This window comes from Engraulis encrasicolus, chromosome 6 (genome assembly GCF_034702125.1).
Source record: "Engraulis encrasicolus isolate BLACKSEA-1 chromosome 6, IST_EnEncr_1.0, whole genome shotgun sequence".
Lineage (NCBI taxonomy): Eukaryota > Metazoa > Chordata > Actinopteri > Clupeiformes > Engraulidae > Engraulis > Engraulis encrasicolus.
The window spans coordinates 35,280,869-35,303,368 of record NC_085862.1 but is presented as its reverse complement, the minus strand read 5'-3'; the positions used below and the strand labels follow the sequence as shown (position 1 = coordinate 35,303,368).

Below are 22,500 nucleotides of genomic sequence, written 5' to 3'. Positions count from 1 at the left end.
AGCCGCAGCAGCGCTCTCTCTTCCATTAAAGCCCACCTGATTTCATGCCCCAGCCGAGTATAATTACACCTCCTAAATGTGGTGTGGGATCTCTGAAGAATGACTAGAGCCCCCTCAGCGGGGGCATAGTCTGTGTATACAGAGCTAAATATACGTGCATTAAGAATCAACACCAAGCCAAACAGCAGTCCAGCAGAGCAGGAGGATGGCGTAGACGCCCACATTACACGATTTGAAGTTTGAGTGGAATGAAAACAAAAATTAAAAGAAATATCTTCTGAGGGACACAAAAGAAAATAATATATTTACTTATATCCATATATTGCAGTATAGACACTATATCATGCTATATACCTACAATACACACCTATACTATATACATAATATATACTGCATGAATCATAGGCAGAATCATAGCTTATTTTGTTTCAATGAAATGTATTCAAATGAGGAAAATTTGTAATACCACAAAGGTATTGAAGTATTTGCACCTCATTTCACAATCAACATCCCATAAAGGCATAGGTGTGCACAGATAGGGATGAGGTGGTGCAAAAGCACCTGCCCCTTTGCCCTATTGGACCAAAATGCCCTTTTAAAAAGTTATTTTTTGAATGTTTTTTTGTCGCAATGTACTGTGGTCCATGTTGACACGATAACCTACCAATGCTTCACGATCATATACATGTGACAATAATGCCTCAATACAATATACGTATAGCCTCTATGTATAGTAAAGCAGCCTGAAGTTCCACATGCCCCCAACCCCCTTTCAGCACCTGCTCCCCAAAATCTCTGTGCACGCCACTGCATCAAGATGTATACATGGCCATAATCCTCAGCTAAAAAGTGAAGCATCATGGAGAGGTGTTCATTCCAGATGATTTGTCAGATTATGAATAATGTAGTCCATCCATAAATCATGTACACATACGTTTAAACATTGACGAAAGATTCACATATTTCATAGCAAGTGGGTCAACTATATCAATTGAAATCCCAACCAAAACCCAACTGTACTGTAACTTCACGAAACGACACACACACCTTACCAAGCAGATGGCTGCAGTAGACAGCAGTAGTATCCGTAAATCAATTTATCAGTTTAAACATTAACTAAAGATGTACATATTTCATGGCAAGTGGGTCAACTAAATCCATCGAAATCTCAACCAAAACCCAACTGTATAACATCAAGAAACGGCAGACATCTTACCAAGCAGATGGCCACATGGCAAAAACAGCAGTAGTTTTTTACCAAACATCTGGCCTACTGTCTCTGTACAGATTAGAAAATCTGTGATGTGTTGCCTGAATGGTTTGCTTTGAAGTCCGGAGCATCTTTTATTTTTATTTATTTTTTTCAAAATGAATAAGCAAACAAACAAGCATGAATCATACTAGTAACCTTGGTTGCCTTATGCTGTGATGCAGAGCAGGGTTTCCTTTCCTCATCTCCAGAGGCGAACTTTCCATTAGGCAAACCTAGGCAGTTGCCAAGGGCCCCAAACCAAATCAGCCCGCCATAGGGGTCCCCAAACAGTCACACCAGTCGCGATAAACACACAAAAAACTAGGCTTTGTCTTAATTTGTCACTTATGTAAAGGAATTGTACTGTATAAGAGACAAAACACTTATTATAGCACCAAAACACATAATTTAATGTGTATATAGAATGACTTTTGAGGGCCCCGTGGATATATTTCGCCTAGGGCCCCAAAATGGCTAGATCTACCCCTGCTTTATCTCACCAGCTGACACCAGAGGGGCTGGTGATGCTTCAACTCTGTGAGGTGCCAGCGGATGTCAGATTTCTCATCTGTTGCTTTGCTTTGCTTTTTTTTTGGGATGGCGCTTTTACCCTCAGCTTTCAACAGAAGAAACACAGGAAACAGCGGCAGACAGAACAGAGCAGAGACAAAAGAAGAGGGAGAACAGAGAGCGAAAGAGAGTGTCGGATGAGGGAGAGAGAGAGAGAGAGAGAGAGAGAGAGAGAGAGAGAGAGAGAGAGAGAGAGAGAGAGAGAGAGAGAGAGAGAGAGAGAGAGAGAGAGAGAGAGAGAGCTCGATGGAGCATGGCCGTGTCTCTGCAAACCCCTTGAGCCCTCGGCGGCTCTGAGGAGAAGCCTGATTACAAAAGTTCCAACTCATTTGATCGACACGCTGACAGACGAAGCCCAACCCCAAACATCACATACGCACACAAACACACATGGACAAACAGACACACACACACACACACACACACACACACACACACACACACACACACACACACACACACACACACACACACACACACACACACACACACACACACACACACACACAGATACACCACACAAGCAAGCAAATACACACACATGCACCACACACACACACACACACACACACACACACATACACACACACACACACACACACACACACACACACACACACACACACACACACACACACACACACACACACACACACACACACACACACCAACACAGACACGTACAAACACACGCCATCCCTATCCCCCACCCTTCCCCTTTCCCCCTCTCATCCTTGCCATGCCACGCCACGCATCACCATTTCATTTTTTATCTCTCTTTGTACCTCGGGAGGCCGCACCTGCCCGCATTATTTCCGGAAAGAGGCATCATCATGCATCATTGTGGTGGAGACATGCTCTAATCAAGTCAGCCATCTGGCACACTGCTTTTTAGCACCATCGAGCCCCAATGCCTCGCGCCTGTTCATCAAACGCAGGCAGCCATTGTTTTGTTTTTGTTTTTTTTTTCTGTGAGAGCACCCCCACCCTTAACCTTTCGGAGGGGCTTTCGCACACCAGTGACAAGAGCTTCAGCTTTTTGCCTTCCTTGCCTTGTGCCTCCACTATTTTCAATCAATGGCGGATCGCTCGGGGTTTAGGGGAGACACTCGAGGGAGAAGAGAAAAGAACGAAAGGAAGGAAGAAAGGCGGCTCGGAAAAGGATGGGAGACTGGGGACAGTGATGGAGAAAGGACAGAACACTGGGGAGGTGATGAGGAAAAAAAGAAGGAGAAAACGGAACATCAGGAAGGGTAAAAAAAAAAATAGAAAAAGATACCTGTAGAAAACATGCGGAGATGAATGAAAGCATAGAATATTGGAGAACTGAGGGAAAAAAGAAAATAGGTACTAATAGGCAGTGAGGAAAACAAAACAACAGAAGGAAGTAAAGGTGGCATGGGTGAAGAGAAGTGATGGAGGAACATTGAGGAGGCAAAAAGAGAGACAGGAACATTTAGCAGGAGGGAAAGAAGAGAGAAAAGAATGAGAGGCTGGAAGAAAAGAAAACAAAAGAAAAGAAAACAAAGAAAAGAAAGGCAGTAAGTATAGAGCTGGAGATTCTGATGGGAGTTGGGATGCAAGAGAAGGTGGGTCCTTAATGGTTTGTTTTTGTTTCTCCTGAACTCAGTGGTGGTTGCGGAGCATGGCTCTCCTAGGTCACTGATAGGCTTTCTTCTTCCTTTGATTCCTTGGCAAAACAAATAGTAGGAAAGGGATGTGTAGACCCTCATAGGAAAAAAATAAAATAAAAATGTAGTGCGTGGGATTGTGTTTTATGTTTACCTGTCTTACCTGTGTGTGTGTGTGTGTGTGTGTGTGTGTGTGTGTGTGTGTGTGTGTGTGTGTGTGTGTGTGTGTGTGTGTGTGTGTGTGTGTGTGTGTGTGTGTGTGTGTGTGTGTGTGCGTGCGTGCGTGCATGCTTGCGTGCGTGCATGCATGTGTGTGTGTGTGTGATTGTACTGTATGTGTGGGTAGGAGTAGGTAGGTGCATGTCTATTTCCTCATAACCAAAGTCCTAGCCTAACCTTTATTGCCGGTATTTTTGAACATTTGCATCCACTGCGGTTTTCAAAATTAGTTCACGCTGCTCCTCACTCTTGGCATGATGAGTCATGTTCACAGCACGAAGCAACTAAGCAGGGGTGTTGATAAAAAAAAAGAATATCCCGTCCGAGCCTCCTGGCTGTGACACATCAATGAATGACTGAAAAGGAGGGCAAAAAACATACTGTTTTGTGTATCTTCTCAATCCCAGGCCTCTGAATTTCAAGAAATATGTAGGAAAACATTATTAGAACGAATAATAATAAAAGCATCGGATCACGATGAGCTCAATAATGGACGGTAATCTGGAGAGGGAGGTCATACAACAAAGACGTGTCCAGTGGAGCACCAGAAAGAAGCGCTCACCATGCACACCACCACAGCTCGGGCCTTTCAATTAAAGTGTGTGTGTGTGTGTGTGTGTGTGTGTGTGTGTGTGTGTGTGTGTGTGTGTGTGTGTGTGTGTGTGTGTGTGTGTGTGTGTGTGTGTGTGTGTCTGTGTGTGTGTGTCTGTGTGTGTGTAGATTTTGTGCGTCCACGTGTGTGTGTGTGTGTGTGTGTGTGTGTGTGTGTGTGTGTGTGTGTGTGTGTGTGTGTGTGTGTGTGTGTGTGTGTGTGTGTGTGTGTGTGTGTGTGTGTGTGTGTGTGTGTGTGTGAGTATTTGTGTGTGTGTGTGTGTGTGTTTGTGCGCGTGTGCGTGCGTGTGTGTGAGTGCGACCGAGGCCAATTTACAACAAAGGCACTGCACAGCGCATAATGATATGACATTGATTCTAGTCAGACACAAGATCACTCAAGCCAGAGCTTGGCTGGCTTTGAATAAAATTGGTCGAGCACCATTAAAAGTGACATGACATGCGGCTGCATTTGAGTGGAGACTTAAGCAGGGGGCAACATCATTCTGTCAAAATACTGAACACTATGCACCCCATGAATTCAGCTCCAGTCTATGTGCAAGGATTTGAAACATTTCCTGATGAATCTAAGACAAGAGTCTGTAGTGTGTTGCATACTGCATGTATATATTCTCTGCTGTGTATATATGAACTACATCCATGACAGCTTTGTTCCTGCTATTCTCATTCAATGCCAGAATAATTATGACACTGCTTTTGTTTGCTAGATTGCACAACATAGCATTTTTTTTTGTTTCTTTTGCTCTTGTAACGGGCTTGTTTCTGAGTCACACTGTCAGAGTGAGTCACAGATGATGTCTGATAACAAGTTTGTTCAATGTCACTTTCCTCCAAAAAGTGACACTTTTGGAAGGGAAATAAGGTCAGGGTGTCCCTGCAGAACATTTGTGTGTCTGTGTCTGTGTGCTCTTCCCCTCATTGCGATGCAGAAACCAAACTGATAATGCAGCGAAATTTGCCAAAATCAAAAACAAAAGAGGACTGGATATTGTATTATTCATTATCTGAAATGTTCCGTAGAAGATACAGACATTTTTTGCTGTTTTCCAGAGAGAAAGAGAGAGAGTAGACAAAAAGGAAGAAAAAGAAAAAAAGAGAGTAAGAAATATTTGCCGCATAAGCAAATGTTGTACTGTACAGCACACACCTCAAAGACACAACGCTTCTCTTTAATGTGTCTGGCAGGAATGGCGAAGCTACTGTATGTTTGTAATGGAAAATAGAGTGGATTGCATGCACTCCTCCTTTCAAAATTGAAGGTCAACATGTCTGTAAATTACAGTATCACACCTGAGAGACTTCTTAGACAGGGCCTCTCTCTTTCAGTCTCCCAACTACAAAGTACTTTGACGTTTGGATGAAAAAAAAAACCACTTTTGATTTGAGGCATCATCAAACTTTGAATAGCCTTTGACAACGCATTTTCATCAAAAATTAATGGCCCGTGCATTGGTATTCCGCATATTAGCTTCCAAATGTGCGCAAAGCTGAATCATATAGTAGCTAAATGTCAGATGGAGCACCAACACATTTTGACTCTTCCCTGAAAACTGAGAGCTTGTCTGTAAGCACAGATTACTTTTAAAAAAAATTAAAAGAGCACTGGGCAACTTCATTGGCAGATCAGAACATGTTTTTTCCCCCCCTCACATCTCACAGCCTCTTGCGTCGCTGCGTTAAATTCCACTGCCCATTACTTATGAATCATCCCTCTGATAATACAGTGAAACATGCACTCTCTCTCTCTCTTGCAACCCTTTGCAAGCATGGTAACCAGCCAACCGGCCTGTCAGACAGTTCAGCTAGCAAGCAAAAGTCAGTCATTGAAGATTACAGGTTAGTTACTCAGCCCACATGACCCAGAGACAGTGAAAATAGCATGGGTGCCTGGAGAGGTCCAGACAGGGCAGATGTCAGCTTTGTCCAGGTCCAGGACAAAGTCTCAATACATACAATGCAATGAGGACCCACATTTGGGCCTGTCTCTCTCCCTGGATCCGGGACCCCGGGACAACTGTCTGTCAACTTCCCTGGGCCAATGCGTCGTGACCTGGCGTGGTGTGTGATGTAACGCACCGGACACTGTGGTCATGGGTGTGGTCATGGTGTGATGCAACTCACCGGACACTGTGGTCATGGGTGTGGTCGCGGTGTGATGCAACTCACCGGACACTGGGGTCATGGGGGTGGGTGGGAGGCCGTTGATGTTGAGCGCCCCCATCTGGTGGATCTGTGTGGCGGGGAAGGCCACGCTGGGCGTCAGGTAGCCGCCATGACTCGCCGCCATGATGGCCGCCTGCTGCTGCATGAGTTGCTGTAGACAGGGGAGGAAGAAGAGGAAGAAGAGGAGGAGGGGGGAGAGGTGGAGGAAGAAGAGAAAGAGGGGGGAGGAGGAGGAGGGAGAGGTAGAGGAGGGGGGAGAGGTGGAGGAAGAAGAGAAAGAGGGGGAGGAAGAGGAGGAAGAAGAGGAGGAGGGGGGAGAGGAGAAGGAGGAGGAGGAGGAGAGAGAGGAGGAGGAGAGGGGAGAGGGGTAGAGGTTAAATAAATACGGAGATAGAAGAGAGAAGGAAGAGGAGGGGAGGTAGAAAAAGAGGTAGAAAGAGGTGAGAGTAAAGGTAGGAAGATGAAGAGTGTAGGCATAGAGAGCAGAGAAGAGAGGAGGATGAGGGGGAGGAGGCATAGACGGAGAGAGGAGAGAGGGAAAAAGAACAAAGAGTAGCAAAGACGAGAAAGATAGAGCAGCAGATAGGGAGCAGAGGAGAAAGAGAGGCCACAGAGAAAGCAAAAGAGACAAAGATGGAGAAGAGAATTTAGGGGAGGTGAGAGAGAGAGAGAGAGGGGAGGAGATGGGAGAGAGGGGGAGGAAAACAGGAGAGAGATAGAAAAAAAGAGGAAAAAAAGTTAGTGAAAGAGGCCATGCATTTGATGGATGGGTGGTGTGTGCGGTGCGGTTGAAGAGGAGAAAGTGGAACAGTGGTGCAGGAGGAAAAAAAAGAGAGAGAAATCTGTCATCCCACATTCAGTGAAAATGTCCATCTGCTCTGTCAAAAGGCTGTCATTATCCCTCGAAATGTTTCAATAGCTTGTCTGTTGCTCTCGTTGGGATGACAAGTGCACATCGCAGCAATCACGCTGAGGCCCTGATTGAACTGCGGTAAATGCACAGAGCACGCTACAGCCCCATCCCCATCCCCATCCCATCTCCATCCCTCCTCCAGCCATCGCTTTCAATGTCGCACTGTTCTCTCTCTCTCTCTCTCTCTCTTTCTCTCTCTCTCTCTCTCTCTCTCTCTCTCTCTTTCTCTCTCTCTCACTCATGGTTTTTCATCTCTCTTTTCCTTTGTCCATCTCATTCTCATTCTATTTCTCTCTCTCAATCTCTTTGACTATTTCTCTATCTCTATCTCTCTCTCTCTCTCTCTCTCTCTCTCTCTCTCTCTCTCTCTCTCTCTCTCTCTCTCTCTCTCTCTCTCTCTCGCTATTGTACTCCTACATGCGCTTGACTGCCAACTTGCGGGGTGCTCAACGGTGTGACCCATGATGTAGCACCATTAATAAAGGACGCCCTGATGAATAACCGGGCAGAGGAAACTTGGCTTCGCTTCTCCGTTCTTATCAGGCGGCGTGAACTGTGAGCAGAGCTGGATTCACTCCTGCTTCCTGCCAGTGATGCAGTACTTGCAACCACAGACCTGTGCATGGACTAACTGTAGCTCACTGTAAGTGCTTGTAACTGGCTTGACAGCTCGCAGGGGGGAATCGGCTGTGATGTACAAGTCTGGGCACAAGGCATGCTTTTGGGTAGTGGATCCAACGCAAGGTGACATTTGTTGGAACGGCACAGGTGCCGTTTGGTTAACAAAACGTGGAGTGAGCTGTGGATTTTTGTCATGGTTATTCTTAGACACTGTCACCCTTCGCATGGTCATGTTCCTTGAGAATTGTCCAATTTTAGGCGGTTTTGTTTTCTTAGTCATCCGTGTGTGACAAGGCCTATACATACTGATGCAAAAAAAGAAAGATATTCAATTCTGCTATTTTGTTGAAGATATCTGATGTAGCCGAATCAGTCTGGGTAGCAGAAGAGAGGTTTTTTTTCTTCCCTGCCGATGGTAAAGGTGTCTTGGGGCCGGCACAAATAGTGCTGATATGATGAGCTGATTGCAGTGGAAAGCAATGGAGAACTCAACCTTGATTCAAAGAGACAGACGGCCTTCTCCTCGCTCTCTGGAGGAGCCACTGTACTGATTACTCACCACACAGCCGCCCCACGCCCGCCGCGGCCCCGCACACACACACCAGAACAGAAACGCTCGTCCTAACGTGGCCGCTGCCGACCCTCAAATAATCATTACCGTACATAACATCGCCATCATTTTTTCATAGGCAAATGCAATCACAAAAACCATCTGCAAATGCAATCACACAAAACCGACACATCTAAAAACATGATCTGATTGTTTCGTTTTGCCTACATTTGACTGGACGAACAGCATTGGCAATGCTTCACTCTCCATAATTCATGCACAGGGCCGGATTAAGACGGCCTGGGGCCCATAGGCTACAGGTTGCTGTGGGCCTCCCCGGGAAGGCAAATTTAGCAACAAACATTTGTTTGTGTCATAATTATGAGCTTGGAATGAAGGATAACATATTCACCAACTGTAATCAACATGACAGATGCATTTTTCAATGTTGCAGCTCATCACAATTCTGCAATTTGTCAGTTTTGGCCAATCAGGGGGCTCCTGGCGGGTGGGGGCCCCTAGGCTGTAGCCATATCTAGCCTGTGCGTTAATCCGGCCCTGTTCATGCACACTGGGCGCTCTCTGCCGTACATGTCATGTGTGCAATCCTGACATCAGCAATCGAAATTCAATATTATTTTTAATGAGCCAGTTTGGTGGACAGCATCACTGGGACCCACAGGTACTGTATGTAAATAGACCACATACTTTTTACATATACATAAATATGACCACCAAGTACTCAAATTATGTTTTTTACCTAACCTTGCATTTTACAGAATATCTGCTGTTGCATTTCGTGTGTAATTAACAGCTCTCTCTCTCTCTCTCTCTCTCTCTCTCTCTCTCTCTCTCTCTCTCTCTCTCTCTCTCTCGCTCTCTCTCTCTCTCTCTCTCTTTCTCTCTCTCTCTCACTCTCTCTCTCTCACTCTCTCCCTCCATCCCTTCCCACACTCAGCAACTACAACCTGAAAGCATTCCTCCATAGTGGCCTGGCAGTAAAACGTACGTCTGATGAAGATCCAGCGGGATCGAAACATAGCTTTTTAAATAATAAAGTTTATTTTTTGGAGCTTATCCGCAGTGTGCAGACCTACCCTTTTCAACTGTCTGACTTTTTATCTGGCACCTGCAACAAGTGTTTTTGGATGTGCGCACCCTACCCAAAACTACTGGCAGTAAACCGCTCATGAAGATGACGCCACCACCACCACCAGTAGCAGCCAAGCACCTGACTCTCTCTCTCTTGCTCCCACACTCTTCATTTCTCCCACTCTCCCGCTCGTTCCTCGTTCCTCCTCATACCTCCTATTTGCATGGAGTCCCTGGGCAGGAAAAGCCAATTATTTTACCTCAATGCCCCTGTCAGGTAGCCTGAAAGCAACTGTCCCGCCACGGAGCGGCCGGATGCTGGCACCTCATCCATTAGCGGCGTGGCCCTGCCACCGCTATCTATTAACTCCTTTTGTCATTTGCATAATTTTATCAACGTGACAAATGGGGATCATCCATTTTGCTCCGAACAAGATAAATTGAGCTTTTAGGTAGTACAAAAAACAGGGGCGAACAATTCCAATGGGGGGAACGGGAACCAAACAAAAAAAGAGCTTCGGTTATTAACACGCACAAAAAAGGGAACGAGGGAACAAAACAAACAAACAAAAACAAGCAAGCGAACAAAACAAAGAAATAAACAAATGCGGTGGTTAAATAGGAGGTGATGACGCGTGGCGGGTCTAGTGTGGCCAGGTGGCCCTTCATGTGCCCGTGGAGATTAGGAGCGGAGCGGCCGCGCACGGCTCTCTCCTCGGGGCCCTTATTATGGCTCACAGCGTGCCCATGCTAATCAGGCACTTTGGTGGCCGCCTTGCTCGCCTCTTCAATAGGACCCCGAGACTTAAAGCAGGCTGGAGCTCAGCGGGCTGCCAGCTTGTCAACTCCCTGTGAGGGGCTTTAGGGCTGGTGTGGCTGGAGGGGGGAGAGTGTGTGTGTGTGTGTGTGTGTGTGTGTGTGTGTGTGTGTGTGTGTGTGTGTGTGTGTGTGTGTGTGTGTGTGTGTGTGTGTGTGTGTGTGTGTGTGTGTGTGTGTGTGTGTGTGTGTGTGTGTGTGTGTGTGTGCGTGTGTGTGTGTGTGTGTATGCACGTACGCGTATGTGTGTGTGTTGGGGGTGGTGGGTGGGTGGTATGGTCAGATAACAGGACAGGGTTGATGACTTCCACAGTCCAATTTCTTGCTTTGCGCCACACAGATAATGCAGTCTTTCAAGGCAGCTTCCCAGATTGTCATGGATAACAACGTGGCATTCAGTCATGCTTTTTACAAATTAAACGCAACACATTGAAGGATCAAGCATGTAATTATGTTGGACTGAAGTGAACAATATCAATTTGCTTTTAGAAATGAAAAAAAAAACAAATAAAAAAGAAAAAGACGTTCTAGTTTTACGCTTGTAATGACATTCAGAATTATTCCGCAAATACTTCATTTTCTGCTTCTACCCAAATATCAACCAATTCGATTTTTCAAAAAAATATATTTGTAGCTCCTCATTTGGTGCACTGTTAAAAATGAGATTAAATACAAGTAAACAGGCTTAATATTCATTGCTGCAAAGTTTTTAACTTCAGAAGATAAAAAGTAGGCCTACTCATACATGGAAAAATAACGAGAGAGAGAGAGAGAGAGAGAGAGAGAGAGAGAGAGAGAGAGAGAGAGAGAGAGAGAGAGAGAGAGAGAGAGAGAGAGGGAGGATGAGAAAGAGGCTGGGAGAAAGTCGCCTGTGCCACCGCATCCATTTAGTGTCAGGCATCTGCTTTTTTATTGCAACCTGATGGCATAATTCTCCCCCGGTGCCAGCAGGCAATCACCTCTTTATCACATGGCAATTATCTCTGTAGCACCGCTCTGTGGCTCGCCCACTCTCGCCACTGTCACTGGTGACCCTTGCAGCCAGTCCAGCGCTGGCACCGCCACACCCCACCACACCCGCACCCACCCCACCACACCTCAACGCAACGCAACTCAACTCATCGCCACTCAGCAAACCGACCGCAGAGACAAGGAGAAGAAGGAGGAGGAGGGAGGGAGGGAGGAAGAGGAGGAGGAGGAGGAGGGAGGAGGAGAGGAAGACAGGGAAAAGGAGGAGGAAATTGAGAGGAGAGAGAAAAATGGAATGAGAGGAATAGAGGGTGATAGAATAGGAGTTAGAGAGAGAGAGAGAGAGAGAGAGAGAGAGAGAGAGAGAGAGAGAGAGAGAGAGAGAGAGAGAGAGAGAGAGAGAGAGAGAGAGAGAGATAGAGAGAGAAAAAGAGAGAGAGAGAGAGAGAGGGAGGGAGTGAGGGATGAGAGGGTGAGAGAAGGGGAAATGGACACCGAGAGTGAAAGAGAGAGAGAGAGAGATGGAAGGGTGAGAAAAGAAGGGGAAGAGAGAGAGAGTGTGTGAGAGAGAGAGAAAGAGAGAGAGAGAGAGAGAGAGAGGGATGAGAGGGAGAGAGAAGGGGACATTGACACAGAGAGGGAAAGAGAGAGAGAGGGAGAGGCGAGAAAAGAAAGGGGGAATAGAGAGAGAGAGAGAGAACCCTGGTTATTGAGGTCTTGGACCTGCCAATGGCCTGAGACTGCAGCAGGGCCGTGTGTGCTCCACTGGGGGAAAGCCGGCCGAGTAGACAACTGGCTGCTTGACAGAAACAGGCTGAGCTTGGCGGGAATTGTCTGTGCTTGAGGGATAAATGTAATCGTGCGTAGGGCTGAAGCATCGTGTTTTAATATAATTTCTCCTGGGCATTTTCTCCGCAGGGCTCCGGGCAAGAGATGGAGCCGGCCGAACCGGCCGATATTGCTTTGTCCTCGGACCTCAACAGTCACTGTCACCAATAAGCAGTTTCTGGAGGGGGTGGGGGAGGAATGGGGGACGGGGGGGACAACGGAGGACGACGGCGGTGTGTGTCATTGACAGCGTCTGCGGGATATTTAATATTTTTAAAATGCACATGTTGGGCCTAATCATGGCCAATGCATCTCGCTAGCACTTTAGCGGGGCCGGGAGTAATTGGGTTATTTGGGAGCAATATTTTTCACATCTAATAGAGGATGATGCCTCGTTGGTATGTGTCCAGGGATGTATTCTGCCCATGTGTTGCACCTCGCCTGTCAAAGTAAATTGCATCAAATTGAATTTTGAGTCATTTGAAAGAGAGCGAGAGCGAGAGAGCGAGAGAGAGAGAGAGAGCGAGAGAGAGAGAGAGAGAGAGAGAGAGAGAGAGAGAGAGAGAGAGAGAGAGAGAGAGAGAGGATGGGGGGAGAAAAACAGACAGACCGGAGAGATGGGAGGCCTCGAAAATACCCATTCCCCTTTTTTCGATGGTAGCATTTCTCTAGATAAGGCTTATTTGACTTTAAAATACTTCATTTATTTTCTGCTGGCAACCTCGGTACTCTCAGGGTAGCCTCGGGCTTCGGCTGCTCAGGGGAGATTGGAGCGAGTGTCTGTGTAGCGAGGGTGTAGTAGAGAAGAGTTGAGGGTCGGTGGGCTAATCTGACATCCCCCCAACAGGGGGCGTTGTTAGTCAATAAGACCCATCAGCAGCTGGCCATCACTCACCCCCCTGACCATGTTCAGTCTTCATTAGCGCTGTCTGAGGAACATATTGGAGGGCTTTCAAGTAATTTGTGAGTCATATTAATCTAACACAGTTTTTTGATGATGACTACTGAGTAGAAAGGAGGCTCGGCTGTTACTCAGAAAGTGTGGGCGCTGTGTGTGTGTGTGTGTGTGTGTGTGTGTGTGTGTGTGTGTGTGTGTGTGTGTCTGTGTGTGTCTGTGTGTGTATATGTGTGTATATGTGTGTGTGTGTGTTTGAATGTGTGCGTGTACATCTTTGTGTGTGTGTGTGTGTGTGTGTGTGTGTGTGTGTGTGTGTGTGTGTGTGTGTGTGTGTGTGTGTGTGTGTGTGTGTGTGTGTGCGTGCGTGTGCGTGCACACACACTCACAGCGTGAGCACCTTTGTGTGTGTTTGTGAGTGTATATGTGTATTTGTATGCATGCATGTTTGTGCATGCGTCTGTCTGTTTGGAGGTGGGGTACAGCAGATTGAGATGGTTGCTGTGTCGCCTAGACAAGAGATCAAAAGAGAAGTGAGAAGCAAGAGAGGAGGAGAGAGAGAGAGAGAGAGAGAGAGAGAGAGAGAGAGAGAGAGAGAGAGAGAGAGAGAGAGAGAGAGAGAGAGAGGGAAAGAGAGAGAGAGAGAGAGAAACAGGGTGAAGGCACTGGCAGTTAGACAAGATATCACCACTAAGCCTATAGACAGGAACAACCTGCAGCTAAATTGAGGTTTGTTCTTTTGCCATGTATTAGCAGGACCTAGCACTGGGAGGGGAGGAGAGGTAACACTTTTGCCAGGCGAAACAGCCTCGGAAGTATTTATGCTCCTGTAAAAAAAAAAACTACAAATGAGTACTTGTCTGGAGAACAGTTAAGTCTATCTGCAGAAATGTGTGCGCGCACACACACACACACACACACACACACACACACACACACACACACACACACACACACACACACACACACACACACACACACACACACACACACACACACACACACACACACACACACACATACACCTCGTTTCTCTCTATCTTCTCTATTCCCATATCCTCAATCTCTCTCTATTCCCCCCTCTCTCTATCCCTCCATCTCCCCATCTCTCTCTCTCCCTCCCTCTCTCTCTCTCTATCTCTCTCTCCTCTCTCCTCTCTCCCCCCTCCTCTCTCTCTCACACTTTTCACACGCCTCTCTTTTCCCTGGGCATGTTGTCAATGTTGTGTCCCTCCAATTTGTGTTCCCCCCCCCCCCCCTCCTCTGCTTTGACTAAAATCCAATTTACTGGCTGTCAGCTAAGGCCCATAATCCTATCCACTGCCTACCGTATATGTGAAGTGGCTCTTTAATTTTGTCATTTTCTATACTCTGTACATCAGATGACTGTGTGTGTGTGTGTGTGTGCGTGCGTGTGTGTGTGTGTGTTCTGGTGTATGTGTGTGTGTGTTCTGGTGTATGTGAGTGTGTGTATGAATGTGCGTGAGGTTGCATGTGTGTGTTTGTTCCATGTTTTTCTCTATTTTGTAGCTAGCGGTGGGGATGGCAGCGGGGAGAATGCACAGTGTTCTGTCTTCTGGTGGAAAGGAGGGAGGGGGAGATGGGTTATTGAGAGCCAGGTTTCATTGGACAGGGCCCCTCTTGGGGCAGGAAGGCATTTAAGATGCGCTAGTATGTATCGTCCTCTCCCTCCTCTCGCCCCCTCCCCTCCCCTCCCCTCCACTCCTCACTCCTTTCCTCCCTCCCCAAATTCCATTACCTTGCCCTCTGCGAGAAGCCATGTCGAAATACACTTGCCTCCAAATTTGGTTTTCCTCAAAACGTTGACACATAGTCTATTGCTTGATTTTCCGTTTGGAATGTATTAAGTAATAACATTCCTCTAGAAGCCAATAATATAATGCAATTTAGACATTTAGCAGATATCGGCAAAAAAATGTCACACAGCAAATGCTATATTGATTTTTTTGTTCTTTCTTTTCTTGCTGGTTACCCGCAACACAACAACATTATTACAACATTTAGCTTTATCTCTCGTGTTTGTGTTTTCTCTCCTCGTAAAAAAGTGTCAAATCAAATAATTTTTTAGCTCTACAGGACAGGATGCAATGGAATGCTTCTGCCCGTGCCTCTGCTTTATGCGAAGTCTGCTTTTAATTGATTCAATCACTGGGTTCACCTTGGCCTGCTGCAGTGTGGTAAATCCTGACAACAAATTTAATTCACATTTGCCGGAGTTTCGGAGGGCATAAAAGTTTGGTGCTTTTGACTGCTAGAGAGAGGAGAGGAGAGGAGAGGAGATATGACAAGAGGAGAAGGGAAGGCGTATGAACAGAAGGAGAGGAGGGTAGAAAAGAAGACAGGCATGAAGAGGAGCATAGTAGAGGGGAGGAGAAGGACGATAGAGGAATGGGGTGGAGAGGGAGATGGAGACGAGATAGGACAGCGTAGTGGCGCGCAGTCCCACGCTCTGACACAGTAAATAAGAGTCATGGCCAACTTGTGCGGGCCACACTGGATTCCCTTCTGTCTCCACTACCATCATCACCACCACCAACACCACCACCACCACAGCTGCTGCTGCTGCTGCTGCTATTGCTGCTGATGCTACCGCTACCACTAGCGTAGCCGCTGCCTGCACCGCACGACCAACCATTTGCATTTCCCCACTTGCGTTTTCCTGGGTATGGGCTGCATTTCATGAATCGTAATGAAGAACGGAGTTTTTACTGGAGAGCGCACAGAGAGATGGCCCTCGCAATTACTCTGGGACGGTCAATTTGCACATTTCATACTGGGGCTCCAATCGCCATGGCGCGCAAGGCCCCGGCGCTATGAAAATGAAAACGAAATGGATAAAAGCCCTCGAGACCCTGCCGGAGCCTTCACAATTAATTCTGGCATTTATAACGAGCAGCGGAGAGAGAGAGAGACAGACAGAGAGCGAGAAATCTGCCCATGCATATTGATATATAAATAAATGCATTTTTTTGTTGTTCTTCTTCTTTGCATTGTGGGTTTTCTCCCATATGCACATAATTATGTATATATGAATGTACCACGAGTGTTGATGCTCAGTGAATATGCCCCACAACCGTGGGCCACAACCAACAACTTTTACTTTGCGTGTGTGTTTTGTGTGTGTGTGTGTTTTGCATACTGTATGTGCATGCGTGTGTGCGCGTGTGCGTATGTGTGTGTTCCCCCTCTTGTAGTTTATGGAATGGAAAATAAAAACGAGCAAAAACATTGTTCATGTTCAGGGTTACCTCTTTCCCCTCTTGTCATGCGCCGAAACCCGCTTGCAAAAAATGACATACATAAATAAATAAATAAATAAATAAATAAATAAATAAAAGCAGGCAGCCAGCTGTGGCTAAAAATAAGCATCCCGAGGAGGAGAGAGAAGAGGAGGAGAGGAGCGGAGGAGCGGATGAGCGGAGAGGAGAGGAGAGGAGAGGAGAGGAGCGGAGGAGCGGAGAGGACAGGGGAGGAGAGGAGAGGAGCGGAGAGGAGCGGAGAGGAGAGGAGCGGAGAGGAGCGGAGAGGAGAGGAGAGGAGCGGTGTGGAGCGGTGTTGAGCGGAGCGGAGCACTAGCGAGCTATCTGGCTAGGCTTCTGGAATATTCTGAGTCATCTCTGGCCCATGGTGAGGGAAGGCAAGGCAAGGCAAGGCTGGGTGTGTGGATCCAGGGGAGAGGGGTGTGTGTGTGTGTGTGTGTGTGTGCGTGTGAGTGTGCGTGTGTGTGCGCGTGTGAGTGTGTGTGTGTGTGTTTGTGGTGGTGAGGGCGGGTGTGTGTGTGTGGGTGTAGGGACGTGGGGAGGGAGGGAGCCAGAGAGGGAATGACAGCGCGGGGGCGAGAGGAAGATGAGCTCATCAAAGCAAAGTGTCAGAGTTAGAAGGGGGAGGGAGTTGGGAAGAGGGAGCGGGAGCATAGCGAATGTGTGTGAACGTGCGTGTGAACGTGTGTGTGTGTGTGTGTTTGTGTGTGTGTGTGTGTGTGTGTGTGTGTGTGTGTGTGTGTGTGTGTGTTTGTGTGTGTGTGTGCATGCGTGCATGCCTGCGTGCGTGCGTTTCTGCATGCGTGTGACTGACTGTGTGTGTGACTGTGTCTGAATGTTAAAACCGTCTTAGTAAATATACTATGAGTCAAGCATTGGAAAGGAACTGCGCCACTAACTGTGTGTATGTGAGAGCGCACGTCTGGCATTTCTGGATGCGTGTTTGACTATGAGTATATGAGCATGAACATGAGAGTCAACATGAGAGTGCCATTTCTCCATTGTGGGGAAGAAGTGTATACGTAGAGTATGGGCATACAGTGTAGTGTAGTGTAGTGTGTGTGTGTGTGTGTGTAAGTATATCTTCTCATGAGACAACATCAAAGAAATTTCAGTTGGACACAATGAATAGTAGGCCTAACCTGATTTAGGCTGCATTCAGCAAATACACGCGGGGGCGTCCCCTGCGAAAGCATATCAGAGGGCAAGAGTCAGGTCAAATGATTAGCAGCCAGCGCACAACTCACAACACCACTTCAATGTATTGTTCGCTCAAAATAAATTCAAAATACAGCCATACAGCCAACTTTGCTTTAGATGGTGCCAAGCAATGTGTGATGGTAACCAAGTGAGCAGAGCAAATAAAAGTGTCCCATGCTTCTTGTCAAGCATGGTAGTGGTTCTGATATGGTCTGGGGCTGCATGAATGCCGTCAACATTGGGAAGCTGAATTCCACGAAAAAAAAAACATGCATGTCATTGTCAACATGTACTGTGGCTACTGAAGAAGATCATGATCCTCCCTATGGAATTTTAACATAGCGGTGTATTCACTTTTGTGGGTAAATTTTGAGATATTAATGACTGTATTTTTAATTACTTTGAGTGAACAACAAATTGAAAGTGTTATATGTTACGTACATGTTATGAGTTGTACACTGACTACTTTCCTGTGTCAAAGTGAAGTTTCTTTGATTTTTTGTCCCATGAAAAGGTATTCTTATAAATCTGCAGAAAAGTGCAAAGTGTACTCACTTGTGTCATACACTGTATGTACCGGTACGTACTGTATGTATGTATCAATGTACTGTATATGTATGTGTATGTACTGTATGTACTAGGGATGTAAATAAAATCGAAATGTATCGATGTATCGGAAGTATCGGCCGGCAATTTAATGGAATTGCATCATATTGTGGGGCATTCTTAAGAATCGAAAAGAATCGAATCGCTGGCCCCTGTGCAATGCCCTAGCTCCATAACACAATAGTAGTGGAAAAGTAATTGGAAAAAATCGAATCGAATCGCATCGTATCGTGGGGAATTCCTAAGTATCAAAAAAAAAAAAATCTCTGATTTAAGAAATCGATACCGTATCGTATCGTCATGAAGGCTGTGATTTACACCCCTAGTATGGAGTGTACAGTTAGGGCCAGAAATATTTGGACAGCAACACAATTATCATCCTTTTCCACCCTATACCCCACCACAATGGATTTGAAATAAAACAAACAAGCTGTGCATTAACTGTAGACTCTCAGCGTTAATGTGAAGGTGTTAAAATCCATATTGCATAAACAGGAATGAAATAGCAACGTTTTTTGTGTGTGTTGCCCACTTTTCAAGGGATCAAAAGTAATTGGACAGTAGGCTTCTCAGCTATTTTCCAGTCAGATGTGTGTTATTTCCATACTACACCATCACCAAGATGTCAATACAAGGTCTTAGAGTTCATTTGAAGTGTTCCATTTGCATTTCCATATATTTTTTCGGAATATCCATGAGATCCAAAGTCCATCTCACCATCAGTGATGCAAGCCATCATAAGGTGGACAAAAAATCAATACAAACCCATTTGAGAGATGGGGAAACATTGAATATGATTAATTCAAGAGTTCAGAATGTTGGAAAAAAGAAATACCAGAGCAACACCAAATTACCTGGCAGACATGGAAGACAAATGCTGTGGATGACAGACAATATTCTGTATCTGGTAAACAAAAACCCATCTCCCAACAATTGGCCAGATGTAGAACAGTGTCCAGGTGAACGGTGGAGACATGTCCAAGGCAACAATCAAGAAAAAGATCAAGAACATTGAGGAACACTTCACCATAGGAAATACAGAGGGTTCACTAAAAGATGTAAATTATTGATTGCATCAGAAATAGCAATACCAGATTTGGCTTTGCCAAACAAGGTCTTAAGAAGACTGTATAGGTCTTGAGATACATCCTATGGACAGAGGAGACAAAAAACATCGCGTACAAGGGTAATGGGAAGAAAGGAGTATAGAGAAGGGAAGGAACTGCTCATGATTCAAAGCATACCACCCAATCAGTGAATCATGGTGGTGGTAGTGTCATGGTGTGGGCATGCATATCTGTCAATACGATTATCCCCTTGTATTTATTGATGATGAGGACTACCGACAAAAGCCATAGGATGAATTCTGAAGATTTTCAGGCTATATTATCATGTCATATTAAACCTAATGGTTCTGGACTCATTGGACAATGCTTCACAGTGCAGATGGACAATGACCCAAAGCTTCATCTGAAAGCCACTAGCCATTTCTACCCCAAAAAAGTGGAATATTATTCAATGGCCCAGTCAATCACCTCACCTGAGTACGGTTGAGCAAGCATTTCACTTGCTGGAGGCAAAACTGAAGGGAAAACACCCTAAGAATAAGCAGGAACTGAAGACTGTTGCAATAGAGAGCTCACCATAGCATCACCAGGGATAAAACCAAGTGTCTATTGATGTGTATGAATTGCAAATTACAGGCTGTAACTGACTGGAAAGTATTTGCAACCAAATAATTAAAAATTGAAAGTTTGATGTATAAATACTAGACTGTCCAATTACTTTTGGTCCCTTAAAAATGGGGTAGCACTGATAGAAAATGTCATTATTCCTTCACAGTTCACTCGATTTGGACGCAAACACCCCCATATTAAAGCTGAAAGTCTACTGTTAATGTACATCTTGTTTGTTACATTTCAAATCCATTGGGATGGTGTACAGCACCAAAAACATGAAAATTGTGCAGATGTCCAAATATTTATGGCCCTAACTGTATGTATGTATGTATGTACAGTATGTGAGTGTGTAGGAAGACAACTCAGTGTGTGCGTATGTGTGCTTGCATGTACTGTGGGTTACTCACAGCATGTGTGTAGGCGCTGTGCATTCTGAAGGGCAGGGCAATGGCGAGACATGTACTATATATGCATGCACGCATGCATGCATGTACTATGCGTATTCACCATATGTGTGTTTGTATGTACTGCATGTACACCGCATGCCTGCGCTGTACTATATGTATGTATATACACATGCATGCATGTACTATGCGTATTCATCATATGCCTGTTTATATGTACTGCATGTACACCGTATGCGTGCGCTGTAGGTATCGAGGGCAACTCACGGCGTGTGCGTAGGTGCTGTAACTAGTGAAGGGCAGGGCGATGGCGGGGTTGAAGATGCCGAACTGGCCCACCATCTGCTGCATGCGGCGGATGGTGCGCTCCTTGTCGGTGTCGGCGAACTTGACCACCAGGCTGGAGGAGGCGCCCTGGGGTAGGGGGAGAGAGTCAGAGCCGCTCTGAGGAGAGAGGGTAAGCACATGTATAATATGTATGGATGGATGTATGCTGAGGTCACGCCATTGGCCATAAATCATCATCATCATCATCATCATCATCATCATCATCATCATCATCATCATCATCATCATCACACACACACACACACACACACACACACACACACACACACACACACACACACACACACACACACACACACACACACGCACACACACGCACACACACAAAATACAGAGTTATAATCATCATCATCAGCAGGCTAATTTGAATATTACAGTTAACACATTAAGTACATATGCATGTGCTGTACTGTATGTAGACAGGTACACTGCACACACGCGCACGTGCACGCACACGCACACGCACATGCACACGCACACACACACACACACACACACACACACACACACACACACACACACACAGACACACACTGTATAGACATACACTCTCAAAACAGACACATACAAATTATAGCAAAATCATGCAGCAAGTTTTGATGTTGCACATGTCAGTATGTACAGCACATTGGTATGTAATGAATGCAGGTACACAACACAAACATGGAAAGATGATAATGGTGATGTATGTTTGTATTTTCTTAAGGTTGGAGAACTACAGTGTATGCATACAGATAGTAAATTTGGTTCTGTATCAAATCTTTATGTATATTATACACAAGCAAAACATCATGAATTTCACTAAAGAGTGACATTTTCTTATGTGTGTTGCAGTTCATGGATCATGTTGATTTATTTATTTTTGCTAATACGTATATGAAAGCCACATCTTTGTTTTTATTGCAGTCAAGACAGTGTGACTATAACCGTTATGGCTGCGACGGACTCCCTTGGCTTGCAAACATATTATAGATGATAATATGTTTATGGGCCCGGCAGTAACTTGTTTATATTCCCCATCAACCAAAGCCTCTCCCACAAACAGGTGCGACCACAAACCCTGATACCAATGTAAAAAACAACAACAACAACAACTACAACAACAACAACAAACTTTGCGTACAGCAACAGTTTTTGCCATTTGGGGGCCCTTGGCAAAACACAGAGATGGGGCCCTTTTGATTTAATTTAGCTGGTGTTTAACACGGTAGGGCTCACTCACCCCGACAGAGGGAAAATTTGTTGGGGCCCAAGGCAATTGCCTTACTTGCCTATTGGTACAAACAGCTCCGTCAATGCTTCAATGACTCCCACACATGCTAACCCGCCTCTCCCCCCTTCCATCCCCAACTTCCATCCTTCCTGCTCTCTCTGCCTTCTCTTCCTGCCTTCTTGCTGTGGCGGAGGAGAAGTGGAGACGATAAGGCAGATTAAATGGGGGACGGGACTAATTTGAAATGGATATTAGTGTGCGAGCACCACTAGGCATGTACCGTACGCTCCGACCTTGGAGAAGGTTCTTCCCCGCCTCCTGACTTAGACCTTCCTCTTGGCCACTCTCTCTCTCCACTCATCACTCTATCCATTTCCCCTCTCTCTTTCATTCTCTCTCCGCTCTCTGTATCTCTGTCTGTCTTTCTGCCTCCCTGCACGTCTACTTATCTCTTACTCACTTCTTGTCCTCTCTCTATCTCTTACTCACACTCTCATTTGCTCTGACTCCCTCTGTCCCTCTGTCTAGATATCTCTCTCTCTGTCTCTCTCTCTCTCTCTCTCTCTCTCTCTCTCTCTCTCTCTCTCTCTCTCTCTCCTCCTCCCTCCCCCTCTCTCTCTCTCTCTCTCTGAGGCCTC

The 22,500-nt window shown here is 45.8% G+C and overlaps 1 protein-coding gene across 1 annotated transcript in view; it reads right to left on the bottom strand.

Moving 5' to 3' along the window:
• The window catches only part of celf5a (cugbp, Elav-like family member 5a), a 313,262-nt gene that overhangs the window by 11,866 nt on the left and 278,896 nt on the right, over positions 1 to 22,500 (bottom strand). The window contains exons 6-7 of the mRNA XM_063201389.1: positions 20,578 to 20,715; positions 6,447 to 6,598 (exon numbers count right to left, since the gene is read on the bottom strand). Coding sequence (XP_063057459.1) covers positions 6,447 to 6,598; positions 20,578 to 20,715 — 290 coding nt within the window. The remainder of the gene's footprint in view (positions 1 to 6,446; positions 6,599 to 20,577; positions 20,716 to 22,500) is intronic.